Below are 18,500 nucleotides of genomic sequence, written 5' to 3'. Positions count from 1 at the left end.
CTCTCAGGTTATCACCCACGGAGGAATGCGGGCACCTTCTCACTCTCACAGGCCACCCCACCCTGCTGCCTGCATTCCCACTCCCACGGCCCTCTGCTCCTCCCAGGCTTCATTCCTGCCTCCGCCTCATCTCCCTGTCCCCCCTTCTCCCTCCCTGGGACTGTCCAACCCAGTCTGAGAACAACCCAACAGAACTCACTCTCCAAACTAAACAGCCCCACTGGGGTTGGAAAGGCGGGGGAGGCCAAGACCCTCCAAATCAAGTTCAAGCAATTCTTCCACCTGGTGGACCACCCATGCCAGCCACATTCTCTTCTCTCTGGGTTTGGGCAGCAGTTGAGAGATCCAAGCCAGAGGCTACCAGGGTGAGTATGAATGGTTATGAATCGACTGCACCAGGGCTGTGAAGGCCATGTGGCAAAGCCTCAGGAGTGTGTGTGACTAAGGAATATTCCTTTCCTTTTCCAGGTGCATGAATGATGGGCGATAGATCAGAATAAGCAGCCAGCAGGTTAACAGGCATGGGAGTGATGAGTTCACATTAGCAGTATGGGGCAGGCAGTGGGGCAGCGAAGAGATTGGCAGGAAGAGGCTGGGGAAAGCATTTGGGACCAGAGAGTATTAAAGCCAGGAGACCCCAAAGGACGACCAGGTGAGACCTACCCTCCTTCTAAGGTGAGAAAGCAGAGGCCCAGGGAAATCAGGTGAGTTGCCCAGGTTTTCCAGTCAAGCGCCAGGGGTCCTTCTCAAACTTGGGGCTCCTGGTTCCTTCTCCAACATTCTTTCCCCACGCCAACACTATTTCTCCCTTTAACACAGAAGACACATAATACCAAGGACCAAGCGAGGCATGAATGAAAAGTACACATTCCCCACTTTTGAGCATCTCCTGCCGGGTGGGGGACCAGAGGAGGCAGGCTGTGAGCAAGGCTCCAGAGGGGTCCAAGGAAATATCTGGGGGTCCTGGGCAGCTCCTGAGAAAAGTAGAGTTTGAGCAGATCCTTGAAGATGATAAGCAGGCCTTGAGAGGACACGTTTCAGGGGCAGGTAATGCGGGCAGTGGGAGTGAGGGGCTGTTGGCCTGAGGTCGAGTGCAGGCAGATTCCTAAACTCTGTGGGCAAACAACCTTCCTTACAATTTAAGACCAAGGTCAGGGGCGGCTGGCCAGGGCTGTGTCTAGCACCGTGCCAAGCGCACCCTCCCGGTAGCCATGTTCTGGGCATCTGGGGCCTGGCCGCTCCTGGGAGGAGCTCCTGGCCGAGGCCCCCTCCACCGTCCCTCCCGCAGGCTCCGAACACGCCCTTCCTGTTGTGACAACTCTGTTCTCTGTGCAACTGGTTCCAGCCTGTGGCCGGGGTTTCAGATTCCGGCACGTGCGCTCATTGAGGCTGACCAGAGTATCACGTGGGCACCAGGGAGAGCCTGTCCGCCCGCCTGCCAAGCCAGCCTGGGTTAATTACAGGTCATGGCATTCCTGCTGTGTGTCCACAGTGGCACCCAGAGCCAGGCCCTCCCCAGGACCAGGTCTTGGGAGAGAACCACCACTCCCTCATTCATGGGTGGGTCAGCCTACAATGAGCATCTACGGGGGCAGATCTTGGCCTGGGCACCCAGGGAGGGTCCCAGGGCTTTGGGTGGCCCTGGATTCTCCCAGCCCCCAATGATAATCACGGCTGCCACCCAAATGACCCCTCTCCATGGTGACAGGCCCCATGAGGGTGCTTTCTATATAGCAACTCGCAACAATCCCACTTTGCACTTGGGGAAATGGAGGTTCGAGAGGTAAAGTGACTTGTCCAAGGTCATGCAGCTCTTGTGTGGCGCCCAAATCGTGCGGTTCCCACTCCCCCAGACCATGTGAAGTCTCCCAGAAGAGAGGGCACAGGGAGAGCAGGGGCTGTGTCTCTGGTCTGGGGGCCTGCCTGAGCACTGGCCTTGGAGCCCTGCCAGACGTCTTGCTCTGCGGTGCTCTCTCCAACTTTCTTGCATTGGCTCCTGCTGTCTATTCCTCACCGGCTGTTGGCTAACGTGCCTTCCCAGACAAATACCGCTCCTCCTTGGAGGCCCTCCACTGGATGCTTCCAGAAGACCTCCCCCATAGCCCTCACCCTCTTTGGAAACCGCTTTCTGAGAACACAGAAGTCATATCCTGCAACTCTCCTACTCTTCTCATTTGTCAAATTGCAGGTTGGACATTTTTTTTAAAAGTCCATGGGCCTTCCCTTCCCAACCAGATCCAAGGAGCCTCTGTCTGACAGCAGGGAGCAGTCCACGAATAGATTTAATCCTCCCAACTGTGGGGTAGGAATTACCCTCCCCATTTACAGATGAGAAAAGTGAGGTTCAGAGAAGTGACAAACCTAGCTCGAGGAAGGGAGAGGCGATGCCAGGATCTGCAGCAGCCATTTCTGCTCAGCCTTTGTGAGTCTGAGAGCCCTGTTCCAATGGTGGGCCCAAGCCAGGCCTCTCAGGGCCCCACAGCCCCCTACCCTGGGCTCAGGCACTGTTTGCCGCCCAAACCCTTGACGTGCGGATGTGTGAACCTCTCGCCACAGCACCAAGCATGGTAGGAAACTCAGCCAAAGCCCCTGGAGCTCCTCCTGTGGCTCGGACCTTGGGGAGAAAAGAGAGGAACCACGCAGAGGGGACATACGCAGTCTCCAAAGGAGGAACATCTTCAGTGCCATCGAGAAAAAAAAGCGATTTCTTTTTTTTCACAAATAGACTTTTGTAGAGTTTTAGGTTTACAGAAAAACTGACCAGAGAGTACAGAGAGTTCCCACCTATCCACATTTCCCCTCCCGAGATGGCCCCACTATTTGCACCCACAATGGTGCAGCGCATTCGTTACAGTCGACGAACCAACGCTATCGCTCACAGAAATGCGGTTTGTGGTAGGCCGCACCCTGTCGTACCCTCAATGGATTTCGACCAACGCGTAAAGAATGAGTCCATCTTACCACGTCATACAGAATAGTCTCGCTGCCCTAAAAACCCTCTGTGCTCCGCCGGTTCCTCCCTCCCTCCTTCCCTCCAACCTCTGGCAACCACTGGTCTTTCCCTGTCTCCACAGTTCGGTCTTTTCCAGAAGGCCGTGGGGTGGAACCACGTAGTACGTAGTTGTGTCAGACTCGCTTCTTTCACTCGGCAATCTTCATTTACGTTTCCTCTATGTCTTTTTGTGATTTGAGAGCTCATTTCTTATTATCTGTGATAATATTCCATGGTCTGGGTGCCACACAGTGTATCCGCTCAGCCACTGAGGCCATCTTGGTAGCTTCCAAGTTTGGGCAGTTACGAGTAAAGCCTCTGTGAGCGTTCAGGCGCAGGTTTTTGTGTGGACCGGCATTGTCACCTTGCTTGGGTAAGGACCAGGGAGCGGCAACATATATGTTTTTTTCCAATGGGCAATCCTTTGGTATTTACAGACTCTTGCGTCCTAGAACTGTGAGATGAGAAAAAGCACCTGTGATCAATTTGGGTAAAAATATGTGTGGAGTTATATGAAACTGTTTGAGGCCATCGGAACCATATTCAAGCCGGGGTGGTGGGAAGGGAAGATGAGCCAGTGTGGGGGAGAGGGGTGAGCCTACCGTAAGTGTGGGACACCCGCGGACTTGCAGGGCGTGGTCGCCCAGGCCTGAAACGTCAAGGGCAGACGGAGGAGGCGGCAGGTGCGCATCAGAAAACGGCTTGAGGCCTCAAGCACACGGTGTTTTAACTGGGCCTCAGGAAGGAGCAGCATTTCAGCAGGAAGAGGAGGGAGCAGAAGAGCAGGCCAGATTGCGGGCACAGACTGAGCTGTGGTCCTGGGGCAAGACGGTGTGGGGGCCGGGGACACGGATGGCTGGGAAGGGGGATGCCTGGAGGTTCACCTGTATCTGCAGACGGGAAAGCCCCTTTAGGCCAAGTGACAGGCCAGGCCGTGTGCCGGCGGGGAGCTGAGGCTCCAAAGATCCTTTTGAGCTGAGGGGATTCCCTGGTGGCTGTTGGTTGAAATTTTCCATTTGTCCTCCTGTTTCCTTTCTTTCTCAAAGCCTTTCTGTTTGGGCTCCCTTGCCTCGAGACATGAGACACAGCACCCTCCTGGCCGGAAGTGAGTGTTGTGTCACCAGGACACACCCCTCAGCTTTTGTGGCTGTGACTCAGCCTTCACCGTGCCCAGCGCTCTGCCAGCCCCGAGTTCACCCTCCCTTGGCACCCATCCACATCCTGGCTCCACCAGCCAGGGTGCTCTTCCCCAAAGCCAGTGGGTGGCACCTGGAAACTGCCAGCCCAGGGGACAGACGGTGGGAATGGAGGAGGTGGGACCCAGCCACAAAGATGTGTGATCATGGCCCCTGAGGAGAGCGGGAGAGCAACCACCTGGCTGGTGGGGATGACTGTCACCCTCACATCACCACGCACCCTGAGCAAACAAGGAAGTGGATGCCGAGAGGCGAAGTTGCTGAGAGGGCACGGCAAGTGAGTAGGCAGGGATTCTCCCAAGGACTCGGATTCCAGAGCCAGGCTTTGAAGTCAGGTCTACTGAGCACCAGCTAAGTGCTGGACACTCTTGTGGACACGGTGGTGGGCTCTGGGGGTACTGCGATGAATGAGATGAGCCCCCGCCCTCCCGGGGCAGGCCTGCGATGGGGGAGAGGAATAGTCCACAAATCAGCCAGCCAGCGGAAAACTTACTCTCGGGGTCTTGGAGTATGGCCCGTCTTCTCCCTGCTGACCAGCACCCAGACGGCACATGCACGCTGCTCGCCTTCCCCTCCCTGCCCTAAAATGACACTTGCCCCTTTTCCAGAAACACCAGGTCAAAATTCTAAGCCACCTCTGAACATTGGGACAGGGCAGCACGCACCTTCAGCTGAGGGGATTCCTAGAGGCTCAGAGGGAGAAAGGCCCCACAAGCCACCTGTTCCAGAATTCTCCATGTTGTATCCTGTCTACCACACTCTGGGGAGTGGTACACTCCCTGGGACAGGAGGCTCACTACCTCATAAGGTGGACCATTCCGGACTAGGCAGTGCTACCAGAAAGGCCCTCCCTAAGCCAATCCACCATCTACCTCCTCATTTCTTCTGCCCTCTGAGACACCCCCATGCCCTATCCCATCAACTATGACTCCTCTTCACCTGACAGCTCTTCAAATACTTCGTGTTACCCTTACATCTCCTCTTCTTAAGAGTACATTTCCTCAGATTTTAAACCATTCCTCAGACACGGCCTGGTCTTGCTCGGCTTGTCAGTGCCCCCAACGCCTACCGCTCTAACAATGCCCAAAAATGCTTCCCCAAGTGACCATCGAGGACACGCAGGACAGAATGTCACCCTGATCTCAAGTTCTGCCCCCTCTCAGCCTGGGGATGGATGGCAAAGGCCCGGGCAGGAGGAGCCACACGGGTGGGGGGTGAGGACCGTCCCAAGTAAGCCGACACCTGAGTCTCCTCCGGCCAGTCATCCAATTGTCATTTATCCAGTGCCTGCTATTGCCAGGCCAGTGCCCACTGAAGGCTGGGGTGGCCCTTGCTGATGGCTTTGTGCAGGAGAAAGTAAAAAAGCAAGTAAACACCTGGTTAAGATAATTCCAGACAGTGAGCAGCGCTTTGAAGCAAACAGAAGACTCATCAGGAAAGGACGGTCAGGAAAGCTTCTCTAAGAGGAGAGGGCCAGGCTGCCCCAAACGGTGAGATGCAGCCAGCCCGCAATGAACAAGGGGAAGAGAATTCCAGGTAGAGGGGACTGCCAGTGCAAAGGCCCTGAGGCACTCAGAGGCTGCTGTGGCTCCAGCAAAATGAGCAGGTGCAGAAGGGAGAGGGTGGTGGGAGACGAGGCCAGAGAGGCGAGGAGCTCGAGTTTATTCTAAGTTCCAGGAGCAGTTCCTTTGGAGGGCATTAGGCCTCAGATATGATCTGACTTATGCTTTACATTTTAAGAGAAGGAGAGACCAGTGTAGACAAGAGCTGTCAGTAAAGGCTTCATGGAAGAGTCAATGGAACCTTCCACCACAGAATTAAAGGTAAGTCACCATCTCCTACCAGCAGTGACAAACGCATCCCTTTCATATGGTTTCTCTCGAGGAGAGCTACGCATGCTCCGTAAGCCCGGGAAAAGATGCTCCACGTCATGAGTCATCAGGGAAATGTAAATCAAAGCCACAGGGAGATGCCACTTCAGAACCACCCAAGACGGCTGCCATTAAAAAGACAGACAGTCAGAGCTGGCGAGGAGGTGGGGAAAGGGGAACCACACACACCACCGGTGGGATTGCAAAACGGCACCAACCTGCATTGCCAAATAGTTTGGCGGCTTCTTAAAAAGTTATTTACCTGTGACCTGCAATTCTCCTCGCTGTCCACCCGTGAGAAAGGAAAACGTGGCTCCACGTAAAGACCGTGTGCGAATACGCAGAGCGGCGTCACTCACGATGGCTCAGGGGTGACCACAACTCACACGCCCGCATTAGCGGCGTTGTGGGTCAACACACCGTGGCGTCTCCACCCGCGCGCGGTAGGGCGAAGGCACGAGGGGCCGGCACGTGCCGTAACCTCAGAAACGTGATGCCAAGTGAAAGGAGGCAGATGCGAAAACACACACAGGGTAGGATCTACACGAAACGTCCAGAAACGACCAATCTGTAGACACAGAAAGTAGGTGCGCGGTGGTCAGCGGCTGGGGGTGGGAATGGGGAGTCATGGCCAACAGGTGCGAGGGATCTGGGTGGGGGACGGAGATGTTCTAAGAAAAACTGGCCTGTGGGGGCGCCTGGGTGGCACAGCGGTTAAGCGTCTGCCTTCGGCTCAGGGCGTGATCCCGGCGTTATGGGATCGAGCCCCACATCAGGCTCTTCCGCTATGAGCCTGCTTCTTCCTCTCCCACTCCCCCTGCTTGTGTTCCCTCTCTCGCTGGCTGTCTCTCTCTGTCGAATGAATAAATAAAATCTTTAAAAAAAAAAAAGAAAGAAAGAAAAAGAAAAACTGGCCTGTGGCGACGGTTGCACAACTCTGTACGTTTGCTAAAATCACTGAGTTGTACGCTTGAAATGAGTGTTGATGGTACACACGTTACACCGCAGTACGACTGCTCGATGCGGCGCCTTCTCCGCCAGCACTGGCTGGATTTGATGCTCCCTGATGGCAGGGACGGGCCCATCGTTCTTAGTAGTGTCCCAGCCCCTAGAGCGGCTAGGCGCACAGGCAGCGTCCAGTAAGTCTGGTGCGATGAATGAACGAAGCCACTGAAACAATAACCTTTAGTTGGGCGTGCAGCCCCGCGGACGCTCCCACTCTCTTCTCTCCCTCATCTCCCTAGTTGAAAAACTTCGTCTACACGGCTGATCCACTTCCTCGTGGGTCTCCCTGCCATGCTGTGACCCTGCACTCCCAGGTTGTGAAGTCCCAGGGCACCCCCAGGTCTCAGCTCCGTGACCCCACGAGCGCTCACCCCTGGCCTCCGTGAGATGCTGCACCCTGCCTGTTCCTGTGGGCTAGCCTGGGACGGCTGACCTCTGCCTTCAGGCCACCTGCTGGGGTAGACTTCCCCTCTCTCTACTGATGGCCCTCAGTTCTGTGTCACAGTCCAGCCTCAGCCCCTCAACTGCTAATAGGACAGCCCATGAGTGTGTCCCTAGGACTCCTCACGTTCGACGTCTCTAAGCCTGAAGGTCCTCCTTCCTCTGAGCCCTGCTCCCCTGCAGAGCCCCTGCCATGAAAGAACCTTCCAGAAACGTGGGCATCCTCCCTGACACCTCTCTCCCACTTCCTTACTCATCCCCCGCACCAAGTCCTGTCGACCCTACTTCTAAGCATCTCTGCTCTCTCCAGGCTACCACCGACCATTGTCTAGGTGACAATTCTCCTATCTGTTCTCCTAGCTGTAACCAGAGTGACCTTCTTACGGTTTAGGCCGCTATTGGTTGTAGGCACCGGGAGCCACGCTTAGATAGCTCAGGCTAACAGCACAGAGAGGAAGGAGACTGCAGGTGTTTCGTGCAAAGGAAGGAAGAATTGAACAGTCGGTACTAGGGAAAGAAAGTAACCGGGCAGCCCCCAGACCTCGGCCTTTGAAGCTCAATGGTCTTTCTCTCAAGGGGCCTCCACCTCAGCAACTCAGCCTCGAAGTCTCTCTGCTCGGTTTCAACGGGGCCAGCTTGGGTGAGGGGCCCACTTGGAGCCTCAGAGCTCTTTCCAGACCCCAGAGAAATCACCCAGGCCTAGCGGCCAGCCCTCCCAAAGCCCGGTGCGGCTCACAGGGCTCCCCTAATCCTGGGCACTGGTCCAGACACAACCCGGAGGGCTGGCTTCTCGCACACGCAGCTCCCCCAGGCCCTTTGCGGCACCTCCCTGAGCAGCTTCAGGGCCCGCCCTCTGGGTCACAGCACTTCTCGCCAGCCCCAGCGCCCAGCACGGATCAAGCAGCAGCTGCCCCTCCAATGTAGGGATGGCTCGGTGGAAAAGCGGGAAACTCCGCTCGCGGGGGAGACGTTTGTGTCTCGGACACCCGTGGATGAACAAGAGTTTGCCTCTAAGTCAGCTTTCCTATGGATTTACTTTCATTCTCATTCTTTTTTTTTTTTAATGATTTTTTATTATATTATGTTAGTCACCATACAGTACATCCCCGGTTTCCTATTTAAGGTTCATTCTCATTCTTAAAGCTCTGATTTTTTAAAAAAAAAGATTTATTTATTTGACAGAGCACAAGCAAGGAGAGCGGCAGGCAGAGGGAGAGGGAGAAGCAGGCTTCCCACTGAGCAAGGAGCCCAATGTGGGACTGATCCCAGGACCCTGGGATCATGACCTGAGCCCAAGGCAGACGCTTCGCCGACTGAGCCACCCAGGCGCCCCCTGAAAGCTCTGATTTTGTTTTAACTAGTCCAGGACTCAGAAAGCAGTGACCTTCTCACTATTGCCTGCACAGAACTGTGGCACAGAAGCAGTGTTACCTCCTGGCCATGCATACCAGGACCTCACTGAACATCTCCTGGAAAGTACAGTTGACTCTGAACAATGCAGGGGTTTGGGGGTGCAGACAACCCCCCTCCTACCATGCAGTTGAAAATTCATCTATAACTGGACCCACTCAGTTTGAACCCGCATTGTTCAAGGGTCAATTGTACTTGAGTTAACTTGATTTTGTAATGTTTCTTAACGCTTACTTTCAAGGCTCAGACCCCTTTCACACATACGCCCCCTGCTGGGCAACTGAGAATTGCTCCAGGCTCTGATGCTCTCCGTCCCAGGTGAGCAGAAGCCACTCCCTCCACACCCCCCACCCTCCCACCTGCCCACCGTCAGTGCCCAGCCTGCGTTCACGTCCTCAGCTCTTCACTGCTGTGCTTCCTTCCAGCCTCTTCTCACCTCAATCATCCTTCGAACCACCCCCCAGACACACATCTCAACACTAATCTTGTCGCTCCTCAAAAACATTCAATGGCTCCCTAGTGCCTATGGAACTGATCCAAATTCTTTAGCCTGGCATCCAACATCCTTCATAATATGGCCCCAAACCATCTTTCTGAAATTACCCCTCACTACTCCCCTGCTTTCCATGCAGTTTCCACTCATTCTTTAAGATACAGCTCAAGCTGCTCCTCCTCCAGGAAGCCATCCCAGATCACCATTATTGGAGCATGTGCTCCCCACGCCACTTCTCTAGCACTGAGCCTATGCTGTCTTTTTCATTGCTCACATGCCTTGTCTTTACAAGAACCAGCCTGTGAATTCCTTGAGGGCAGCCACCGATTCTTAAAACAAAAGATGTAGCAAACATGTTAACTACTAGTGATTTGGCAATTTCACAGCTATTCCCTTCCCTTCCTCCTGATGGCCATGTGAGGTAGGCGGGCACAGGTTATGAGCTCCACCCCGCAGACAAGGAAACCAAGCTCAGAGAAGCTAAGCGACTTCCTCACAGTCACACAGCGAGCAAGCAGAAGGGCCTGGAGAGAGCTGGTTCTTCTGCTGCCAGATGCTGTCCTTGTTCCGTTACCCCCTGCAGTCTCCCTATGAGCTTCCCACATCCCACCCTTACCTATGGAGAGTGACAGCATTTGTCAGTGATAATCTTTCGTTTCAGTCCCTGGATACTGTCCCGCTGCCATAGTGACCTGGTGTTCCTTTGTCAAAACAGCCTCCAGAGCAGATGGCACCCTGGGCTGGAAAGAGCTGGAAGTCACATTTGCCAGGTCCCAGTGGAGCCCCTGCCCTTCACCAACTGTGTGACCTTGGGAAGCTCCCCCACCCGCAGTGAGGGACTGGGCAGCGTCCTGTGACTCTCCGATTAGGGGCTGGGATATTTTTTATTATTTTTTTTTAAATAGGCCTTACGACTTTGTGAGGAAACCAGCTGTGAGCTAAGTAACTACTCGGCTGCGTTCCCCCACAGTAAGGGGGGGGCGTGGAGTTCCTGCGCAGAGGAGCCCGAGGCCAGCGAGCCCCTCGCCTGTTGTTCCCTCACCACTCACCACCTGCAGCACCGGCTGAGAGAAAAATGGGTTTACCTGCTCTCCAAGATTAAACAGGGCCTCTGCCGACCTTGGGGAAGAAGTCAAACACTTAGCCACATCGGAATGAATGAAATCCGCCATAATGAAAGCCTTATGCATTCTCTATAGTCTCGTGTTCTCCCCACCAAGACTGGAGGGGTGATCGCCCGGGGCCTAGAGGGAGAGCCCCCACGGCAGCGGGGGGCGCTCAGTAAGAGGGTTAGAAAGGACTTACAGGGTATTGGGCGAGTGTTAAGGGGTACGGGGATCCTGAGGAGGAAGGGCTCTGCTCCAGACTGGACACTGTCAGGAAGGGGCATCTCAATAACCCTCGTCCAGGGGCGCCTGGCTGGCTCAGGCAGTACAGCATGCAACTCTTGATCTTGGGGTCGTGAGTTCAGGCCCCCACACTGGGCATAGAGCTTACTTAAAATAATAGTAATAACCCCTAGTCCACAGGGCCTAAAGCCAGCTAGAGCTGGGACTGAGGAAGCCAGGCCGGGGAGATTTGGTCATTCCGTGGCCTGAACGACATTCACGCTGTCATCTGTGCTCAGTGATGACCGAGAGGTCTTGTCTTTCTCTCGATTATCAGTCCGAGTGGCCTTGTCTGGTGTTGATATTCTGTGCTCTCATTTAGGTTCCAGGTGAGGACACCAAGCTGTGAAGGCTGGGCCCACCCCTGGCTGCCAGGCCACTTTCTGCTCCTCGGGGACAGTGTCAGAGGACAGAAGTCCTCTGGTCTCTCCAGCTGGAACAGTTCCTGGTGCCCACATTTTAAGACGTCTTCTCACCACTGGCTATCTGTCTGTGGACCACCCAGGCCAGCAGGGTCTAAGGCAGGGACAGAACATGAATGAGGCAGCCACAGGGCTCTGCTCGGGGGGGGGGGGGGGGTACACCTGGAACTCGGTGCCTGTCCAGCTGGCTGTTCCAGCCAGAATGGGAATCAGGCCCAGGTGTGAGCTGAGGCGATCGGGGCCTGCCCAGAGTCCTCAGCCACAGCAGGAGAGACCACCAGCAGGAGACAGCCCCCACGGTTCCCTCTCCCCAGGAGGCATCCAGGTACCAGCACCTGACCCTTCAGGTGTGCTCTTGGGAGAAGCAGCTCTGGGGGAGGGGTGGGGAGATTGGCTGGAGGCAGTGGACAGGGGAATGAGCGGGGGCAGAGGTGACACTGGGGACCATACAGGAGACAAAAATCACGAAGACTCAGTTCCCGCCTGGAATGGAAGTGGGGGGGGGAGCACTGAGAACGGCCCTGAATCACCCACCAGAGGCACAAAGACACCAGCGGCACTTGGACTTGTACGGGCCACAGGCGTCGTGGGGCCATTACTGCCACATAGGCCAGGAGCCTCCCCCCCCCCCCGACCCGTAGCAATCACATTCACATGTAGTGATCACATTACCTTTTTGGTAATTACCAGAAAACTCTGGCTTCCTCCGAAGCGTCTAACTTGGCAGGACACTCAGGTGAGAGCTAAGCTGAGAACCAGGGCTGCTCAGGGCTGGGCCCGGGGCCACCAGGTGGGGAAGTGGACGCCTAGGAGAGAGGAGGCAGGACGCATGACCCTTCTCCAAGGACACACTCCAGACGACACCCGCGCCGCGAGCCTTCATTGTGAGGCTAGGTGGGCTGCAGCGGCAAACCTGACAGAGAACGAGGTGTGTCACCGGTCCCCAAGTGGGCCAGGTCCCCGGACCTCTCTCTTCTCTTATCCCCCTATTGGTTTTCTAGGGCTGTTGTAACAAATTCCCACAAATCTGGTGGCCTGAAACAACAGAAACTTATTCTTTCACAATTCTGGGGGCCTGGGTTCTGAAATCAAGGTATAATCGGGGTAGGTTCCTGCTGAGGGAGGATTCTGGGGGACAGTCTGCTCTTGCCTCTCTTCCAGTTTCTGGTGGCCGCCGGCTTGCCCGGCGCTCCGTGGCTAGTGGCTGCATCACCCATCTCTGCCTCCGTCTTCACGTGGCCTTCTCTGTGTGTCTGTGTCCTCTCTCCCGATAAGAACACCAGTCACTAGACTTAAGGTCCACTCTAAACCTGAGAGGATTTCGTCTTGAGATCCTTAACTCATTACACCTACAAAGACCTGCCTCCAAATAAGGTCATATTCTGAGGTTCTGGGTCGACATGAATTTTGGAGGGGCCCTATTCAACCCACCGCAGCCACCGAAAAGTCTCGTCATTGATGTCCCTCGAGGCTGAGGTTCTAAAGAGGACGTCCCCGCAGAAGCAGACCCCGGGACCAGATTCGAAGCCCCACGTGGGTCCCGGGGGCTACTCAGCGGGTGTCAGGTGCTCCAAGGAAGCAGCGGCTGCCACCCCCAGGGCCACCATCCCGGCCAAGGCTCCGGCACCCCAGTGCAGATGGCCACGAGGGTCCCACTGGCCCCTGCCACCATAGGTCTGTGGGGCACGCCTGGTCCCCTTGCCCAAGAGGCTGCTGGCAGTGGTGGTGAGTGAGGCCCGCTACGCCTCTGCTAGGGCTACACGGCCACCTGGGCCATCTGCCCGGCCACCTCTGAGGCCCCGTCCAAGCCACAGCTTCCTCACTCCTGAACCCTGGAAGGAGGCTTTGCTCAGGAGTTCGCTGTCTCTGAAGATCCACCCGAGGACCCGGAACGAGAACGTGGGCTCCGACTGGAGCGACCGGGCAGTGTGCTCACAGGCGAAAAATCAAGGGAGCTGAACTTGAAAATGAAAAAAAAAAAATTGTGGACAAATGGCAGGGAGGGGAAGCCTGTGGCTCCCTACAGGGGACTCGGAGGTCCCCCAGGTTCTACTTCCGCTCAAGGAGCACCAGCCACGGGGGCAGTGAATAGGAGACGGACCACTTTGAATGCTCCCACGCACGGAAGTATGGAAATGCTATTTTTAACTTAAAAGTATATGAGATACAATATGGTTCAGGCCGGGATAAATCAGAAGACATAATACATCATCTTCCCAAATGAGAAACAGGAAACAAAATTGGCCGACGCTCCTGTTGTCCCACAAAGGATCCTGAAATGCCCACAGGGCACCCTGCTTGGGCACAGCACCTGTTAAATGACACAGCGGCCGCCCTGTGGGTGCCCGGTCACCGAGCAGGTGCTGAGCAGAACCAGATGCTGGGCCCAAAAACAGGCTGGCCGGGGTCCCCGCAGCAGAACGTCAGCTGCCTCCCTGGCCCACGGGAGGCTGACAGCCTGATGCTGGGGAGACCAAGGGCCGGGTGGCTGGGAGGAAGCACCACCGCTGGCTGGCTCGGAGAGGCAGCGGGGCTGGAAACGGTACTCGGAGGAAGATGGATGGGCCGGGGGTGGGGGGGAGTCAGGTGAGTTTGGGGCTGGTGTACAGAGCGTGTACGGAGGGTCTCCTGAATCCCCCCAAGGACAAGAGGCTTTGTCCATTGGGGAGGGCACTGAACCGCACATTGGGGATAAATGGCCACAAGTCAAAAAAACACCCTGCCGGCCTGTGGCTGAAGCCTGACTGGGTGGGAGGGGGCTCGGCAGGGGTCAGGGGGGAGGCCCAGGGGAAGAAGGAGGCTGAGTGAGGAGGCTGTCACCAGTCTTAAGGACCGTGGGGTGGGGAGGGGAGACATCTAGGAAGACACTTTGGTTCCTGGCTTGAGCACCCACCAAGGAATACTGGGGGAGCAGTCCCTTTGGGAAGCAGGCAAATGACAGACGTGCTCTGGAAAAAATCAAACAAATCAAACGAAAAAAGAACCATTGTGAAAATGACCCTCAGACTTTGGGAACCCGCCCTTCCAGCCCCCGAAAGGGGAAAAAATAATGGGAGCTGATAAGAAAGCAGAAAGCGGCATCCTGGATGATTCCAAACGGGGACCACTGCTGGACCCAGCTGATGAACGGCGTTTGTAATCCACGAATTTCCGTGGCCTGCTTCGGACATCGCACACTTCCCGCCTATGTGTGTTCTGGAAGTGTTCAGAGGAAACATCTGCCCCAGAACATGACATCACTAATGTAACAGTCAATATTTGACAGAAATCTATTTAGCAGACACTCGCTCTCCCCTAGCAACCCGCTCGTCGGCAAACTAACAACTTCACCCCTGACGTGACAACATTGCCCTTCGTGCTCAGACTGAGGTCAACGTTCCCAGCCAGGGACTCCACCCTGCTCCCAGATACACGGAGAACAAAACGAAAACAACATGACTGAGAAGCTGGGTTGCAGGACGTAGTGAGTGGAAGAGCCATGCTCAGGAGCCAGGGGTGGAGGCCATCTGCCACATGGATTACACCCCTTCCTGGGTCAGGCCACGCAGTCAGAGCCATGGTGCGAGCGGGGCAGGCCGGACCCGGGGCTGCGGCCCTGGTGATTTCTGAAGCAGATATAATGAGTCCCCTTTTATACACCAGGAAGCCGAGGTCCAAAGATCCACTGGACAGCCTTGGGACAAACTAATAAATGGTGGAGCCAGGCCTCCAGCCCAGGTCTGACTCAAACTCAAAGCCACACCCGCCATCAACGTTAGACCTCGAATCAAGGGCTGCACAAAAGGTACACACAAATCAGGTCACAAAGTGGCCCGATCACAGGCTTAGAGTGAACGCTGCGGACAAACCCCCTCGAACTGCGACCATTTGGGTGCTGGCTGAGTGCCATTACCACTGTACCTCTCTCCCTTTCTATCCTACCGCGTAAAAGGTCCTTTTCCCCAACTGGCACTGAAACGTCCTTAAACACGAGGGAGCACACAGACGCCCACGACAGGACACACAAACCTGACGTGGGTTCACACACGGGTACGAGAACGACTTCCGTCTGCTACGTCCTCGGCACACCCCCAAGAGCACGAAATCCTACCGCTAACGTCGTAACAGCAAACAGGTACGGGGAGGGGGGGTCTTCTTGTTTTTTGGTTTTTTGTTTCTTCAGGTGGGGAGTTTTTTGGGTTTGTTTTTTTTTTTAAGATTTTATTTACTTGTCAGAGAGAGGGAGTGCATGAGCAAGCACAAGCGGGGGGAGCGGCAGGCAGAGGGAGAAGCAGGCTTCCCACTGAGCAGGGAGCCCGATGCGGGGCTCGATCCCAGGACCCCGGGATCATGACCTGAGCCAAAGGCAGACGCTTCACTGACTCAGGGTTTCCCGTACTTCTCTCCAGGTCACTCAGTGTCCAGGCCGGCTTCACGTCAGCCCACCACCCCAGGAGCTGGTCCCGGCCGCTGGCTGCCCACGACGCTTACCTCTGGTCTGCCGCAAACCCAGATGCTGACGTCAGAGGAGCCACACGGCGGGGACCGTCTGGGCTCATCTGACAGGCTCACCTACAAAACCGAAGTGACAGAACCTGGTCTCTGCTGACAGCACCGAGACAAAGGCCTCTGTCAGGATAAATTACTGACACACATTTCCAGTGGCCGGTCTTCCTCAGAATCATAGTCTAGTCAAAGGGAACGACACCAAAAGAGCTGTCAGGTTAAATACCTTGTTTTCTCACAGCAGCATGATTCTGTAAGATATTCAGGTTTCGTTCTTAAGTCAGCACAATATTCTTAAAACATGAACACCTCGTAATAAATTACACGCTGCGACTGTGACTCTTTGCGGACAGCTAGTTTCATATATTCGTGAATCAGTTCTTCCAGCCCTGACGAAACCGAAATGGGACATTGTGATTTATAATAAAAAATACAGATTTGGTCTTCATCCCGTTCCTGTCATACAGGTTCCTAAAATCCCTGTCATTTCCTTTCCAGGAGCTACAGGGACAGCTTTTTGTTAGCATATTTAGTTTTGTTCCCGGTTCCTGAAATAGCTCCAGAGAGTAAAGGAGAAATGGGTGTCTTCTGTTATTCCTAATGAGCCCCTTTCAACCAAGCCAGTGGGTGCTAATGGCCGACCTGTGGCTGGGGGCTCGCATGGAGCCTGGCGGAGGGGGGGGGTGCTGCGAGGGGACCACCCAGGGATCAGAGGGTGGGTGCTTCCAGCCTTCCCCCCCAACCTCTGGGGAGGAGGTGGGGCTAAAGGTTGAATTGAATCAATCATCAATGGCCAACGATTTAATCAACCGATACCATGCAATGAAACCTTCATCAATCTCCTGGAATACGGAATTCAGAGAGATTCCAGGCTGGTCCACACATGGAGGGGCTGGGAGGGCGGCTCAGCCAGAGTGGGCATGGAAGCTCCCCGCCCCTTGCCCTCTGCATCTCTTCCATCTGGCAGGCCTGAGTTGCATCCTTTATAAGAAATCGGTAATCGAGCAGGGAAACCGCTTTCCTGAGTTCCGTGAGCCACTCTAGCAAAGGAAGCAAGCCCTCGGAGGGGCTTGAGAAAGAGGTGGCAGGAGCCTCCAGCTTAGGGCAGGTAGGTCCGAAGTATGCAACACAGCCTGGATTGGCTTCTGAGGTTATGGGGGCACAGAGGGGCAGTCTCGCGGGGCTGAGCCCTCCACCTGTGGGATCAGACTCCCATCGCCAGGCAGATGGTATCGAAACTGAGCTAAATCGTAGGACACCCAGCACCAGCCAGGGGAGCGCACAATGGCTCGGCGTGGGGAAAATCCCCACACATCTGGTTCCAGAAGTATTGTGGGAGAGGAAAGGAGAAGCAGGGCATCTTTCCCTCATAAGAGACTCCTTAACCTTCCGAAGAAATGCCTTTATTTATTTAAAGGGCTTAGGAAAGGCGAAAAAAAGCTCTAGAAAAAGGAAATTTCAAAATAGGCCCAGGTGCAGTGAGTATGTGGCAGGGTCCGGGCTGCAGTCTTTCACGCGTATGGCGGTCACTTCCAGGTTGTGAGGACGGTTCTCCCCGAGTCTCGGGATCGGCCCCCTTTGGGCCCCAGCGCCTGGCCCTGACGATTTCTCAGCTCTCGGTCAGCCCCGTCACCCTGCGCCAGCTCTTCATCATAGCTAGAAACAGAGGAACATCTTCAGGGTTCGGCGGCAGCGGCGGCAGCAGTGCCAAGGCCACTGAGCTACAGTGTGGCAAATCCCACGTCGCCCAAGGAAGCAGCTTCCCCCCCACCCCCCGCATGCCTCCAGCCTCGAGCCCACCAAACCCTGCCTGAGGCCACAGAGCATACGGGTACAGCCCTGTGAAATTACTTCTGTGAACTGTCCCCGGCTCCTGCAAGTTGACCCTTTATAAAGGCTACCAGATGGAAATCGCCAGTGACCCCGGAGGAAACATGAATGAGACCAGGGAGGTGAGGGAGAAAACGGACGTCTGGAAACACTTATACACAGCATCTGTGGGCAGGTATCACCCATTTCAGACAGGGAACGGGATGTGAATGACCCACCCGGGGGAGGGGACAAGATAAGGCGAGCGGTTCACCCCACAAGGAAGGCCAGATCCAGCCCCCACCAGCTGAGACCTACCCTGCCCCTCCCCCTAACACTGATGCGCCCGCCTGTGCAGGACGGAGCAGGAAGCTCGGGCGCTGCTGCCCGATTCGGACATCTGGGTAGTCCCTGGCCTCTCTCGCCACGGTGAGCCCCTCTTGTGGGGTCCGTGAGGGTGGAGAAATGTCCCTGCACCACCTGCAGGGCCTGGCAGGTGCAGGCTCTGGCAGTGGGGTCTCCTACCCCACAGTGACTTCCCATCACCCTCCTGACTGATCCCCACTTCCTATCTGAGATGGAGAGGTTTACTCAGTGTCCTAAGGTCTGTGGGATCAAGGAAAACCCAAGACTTCAGATTCCTAATTGGGACCCGCTTTACCCTGTGGATCAGGAGTGTGAAAAGCATTTCTGTTCCCTATGACACCTCCTTCCTCTGGGTCATGTGGTGGCGACGCCCTGACTGAGGGTCCTCTCAGTGGCCCTTCATGTCAAACGCAAAAGGTACAGAGATGCTCAGTTACGTTGAGTGAGCTGAACCGAAGACCAGGACGGCGATCAGGGCAAGAAGAGCACCTCCTTCGGTGTGACCTCGGGCAGCTAACTGGCAGCCCAGCTTCCCCCTCTTGCTGCGGGCACACTGCAGCCCGCTGTGAGCGCTCCGGGGAGGGCAGAGCACCTGACACCGGGGCAAGCCAGGCCCTCCCCC

General features: G+C 55.5%; 1 protein-coding gene across 7 annotated transcripts in view; it reads right to left on the bottom strand.

Annotated features, from left to right (window-relative positions):
* Positions 1-17,084: 17,084 nt before the first annotated feature.
* TTLL1 (TTL family tubulin polyglutamylase complex subunit L1) overlaps positions 17,085-18,500 on the bottom strand; it is a 28,430-nt gene continuing 27,014 nt past the window's right edge. For all 7 annotated transcript variants that reach the window (XM_087868645.1, XM_045779953.2, XM_087868642.1 and 4 more), the window contains one exon: positions 17,085-17,359. In XM_087868645.1, coding sequence (XP_087724771.1) covers positions 17,230-17,359 — 130 coding nt within the window. In that variant the 3' untranslated portion in view covers positions 17,085-17,229. The remainder of the gene's footprint in view (positions 17,360-18,500) is intronic.

The sequence above is a fragment of the Ursus americanus genome, chromosome 17, assembly GCF_024610735.1.
Source record: "Ursus americanus isolate L20-20 chromosome 17, mUrsAme1.1.p, whole genome shotgun sequence".
NCBI lineage: Eukaryota > Metazoa > Chordata > Mammalia > Carnivora > Ursidae > Ursus > Ursus americanus.
Note: the sequence above shows the minus strand (reverse complement) of the source record. Positions and strands in the feature narration are given on the sequence as shown.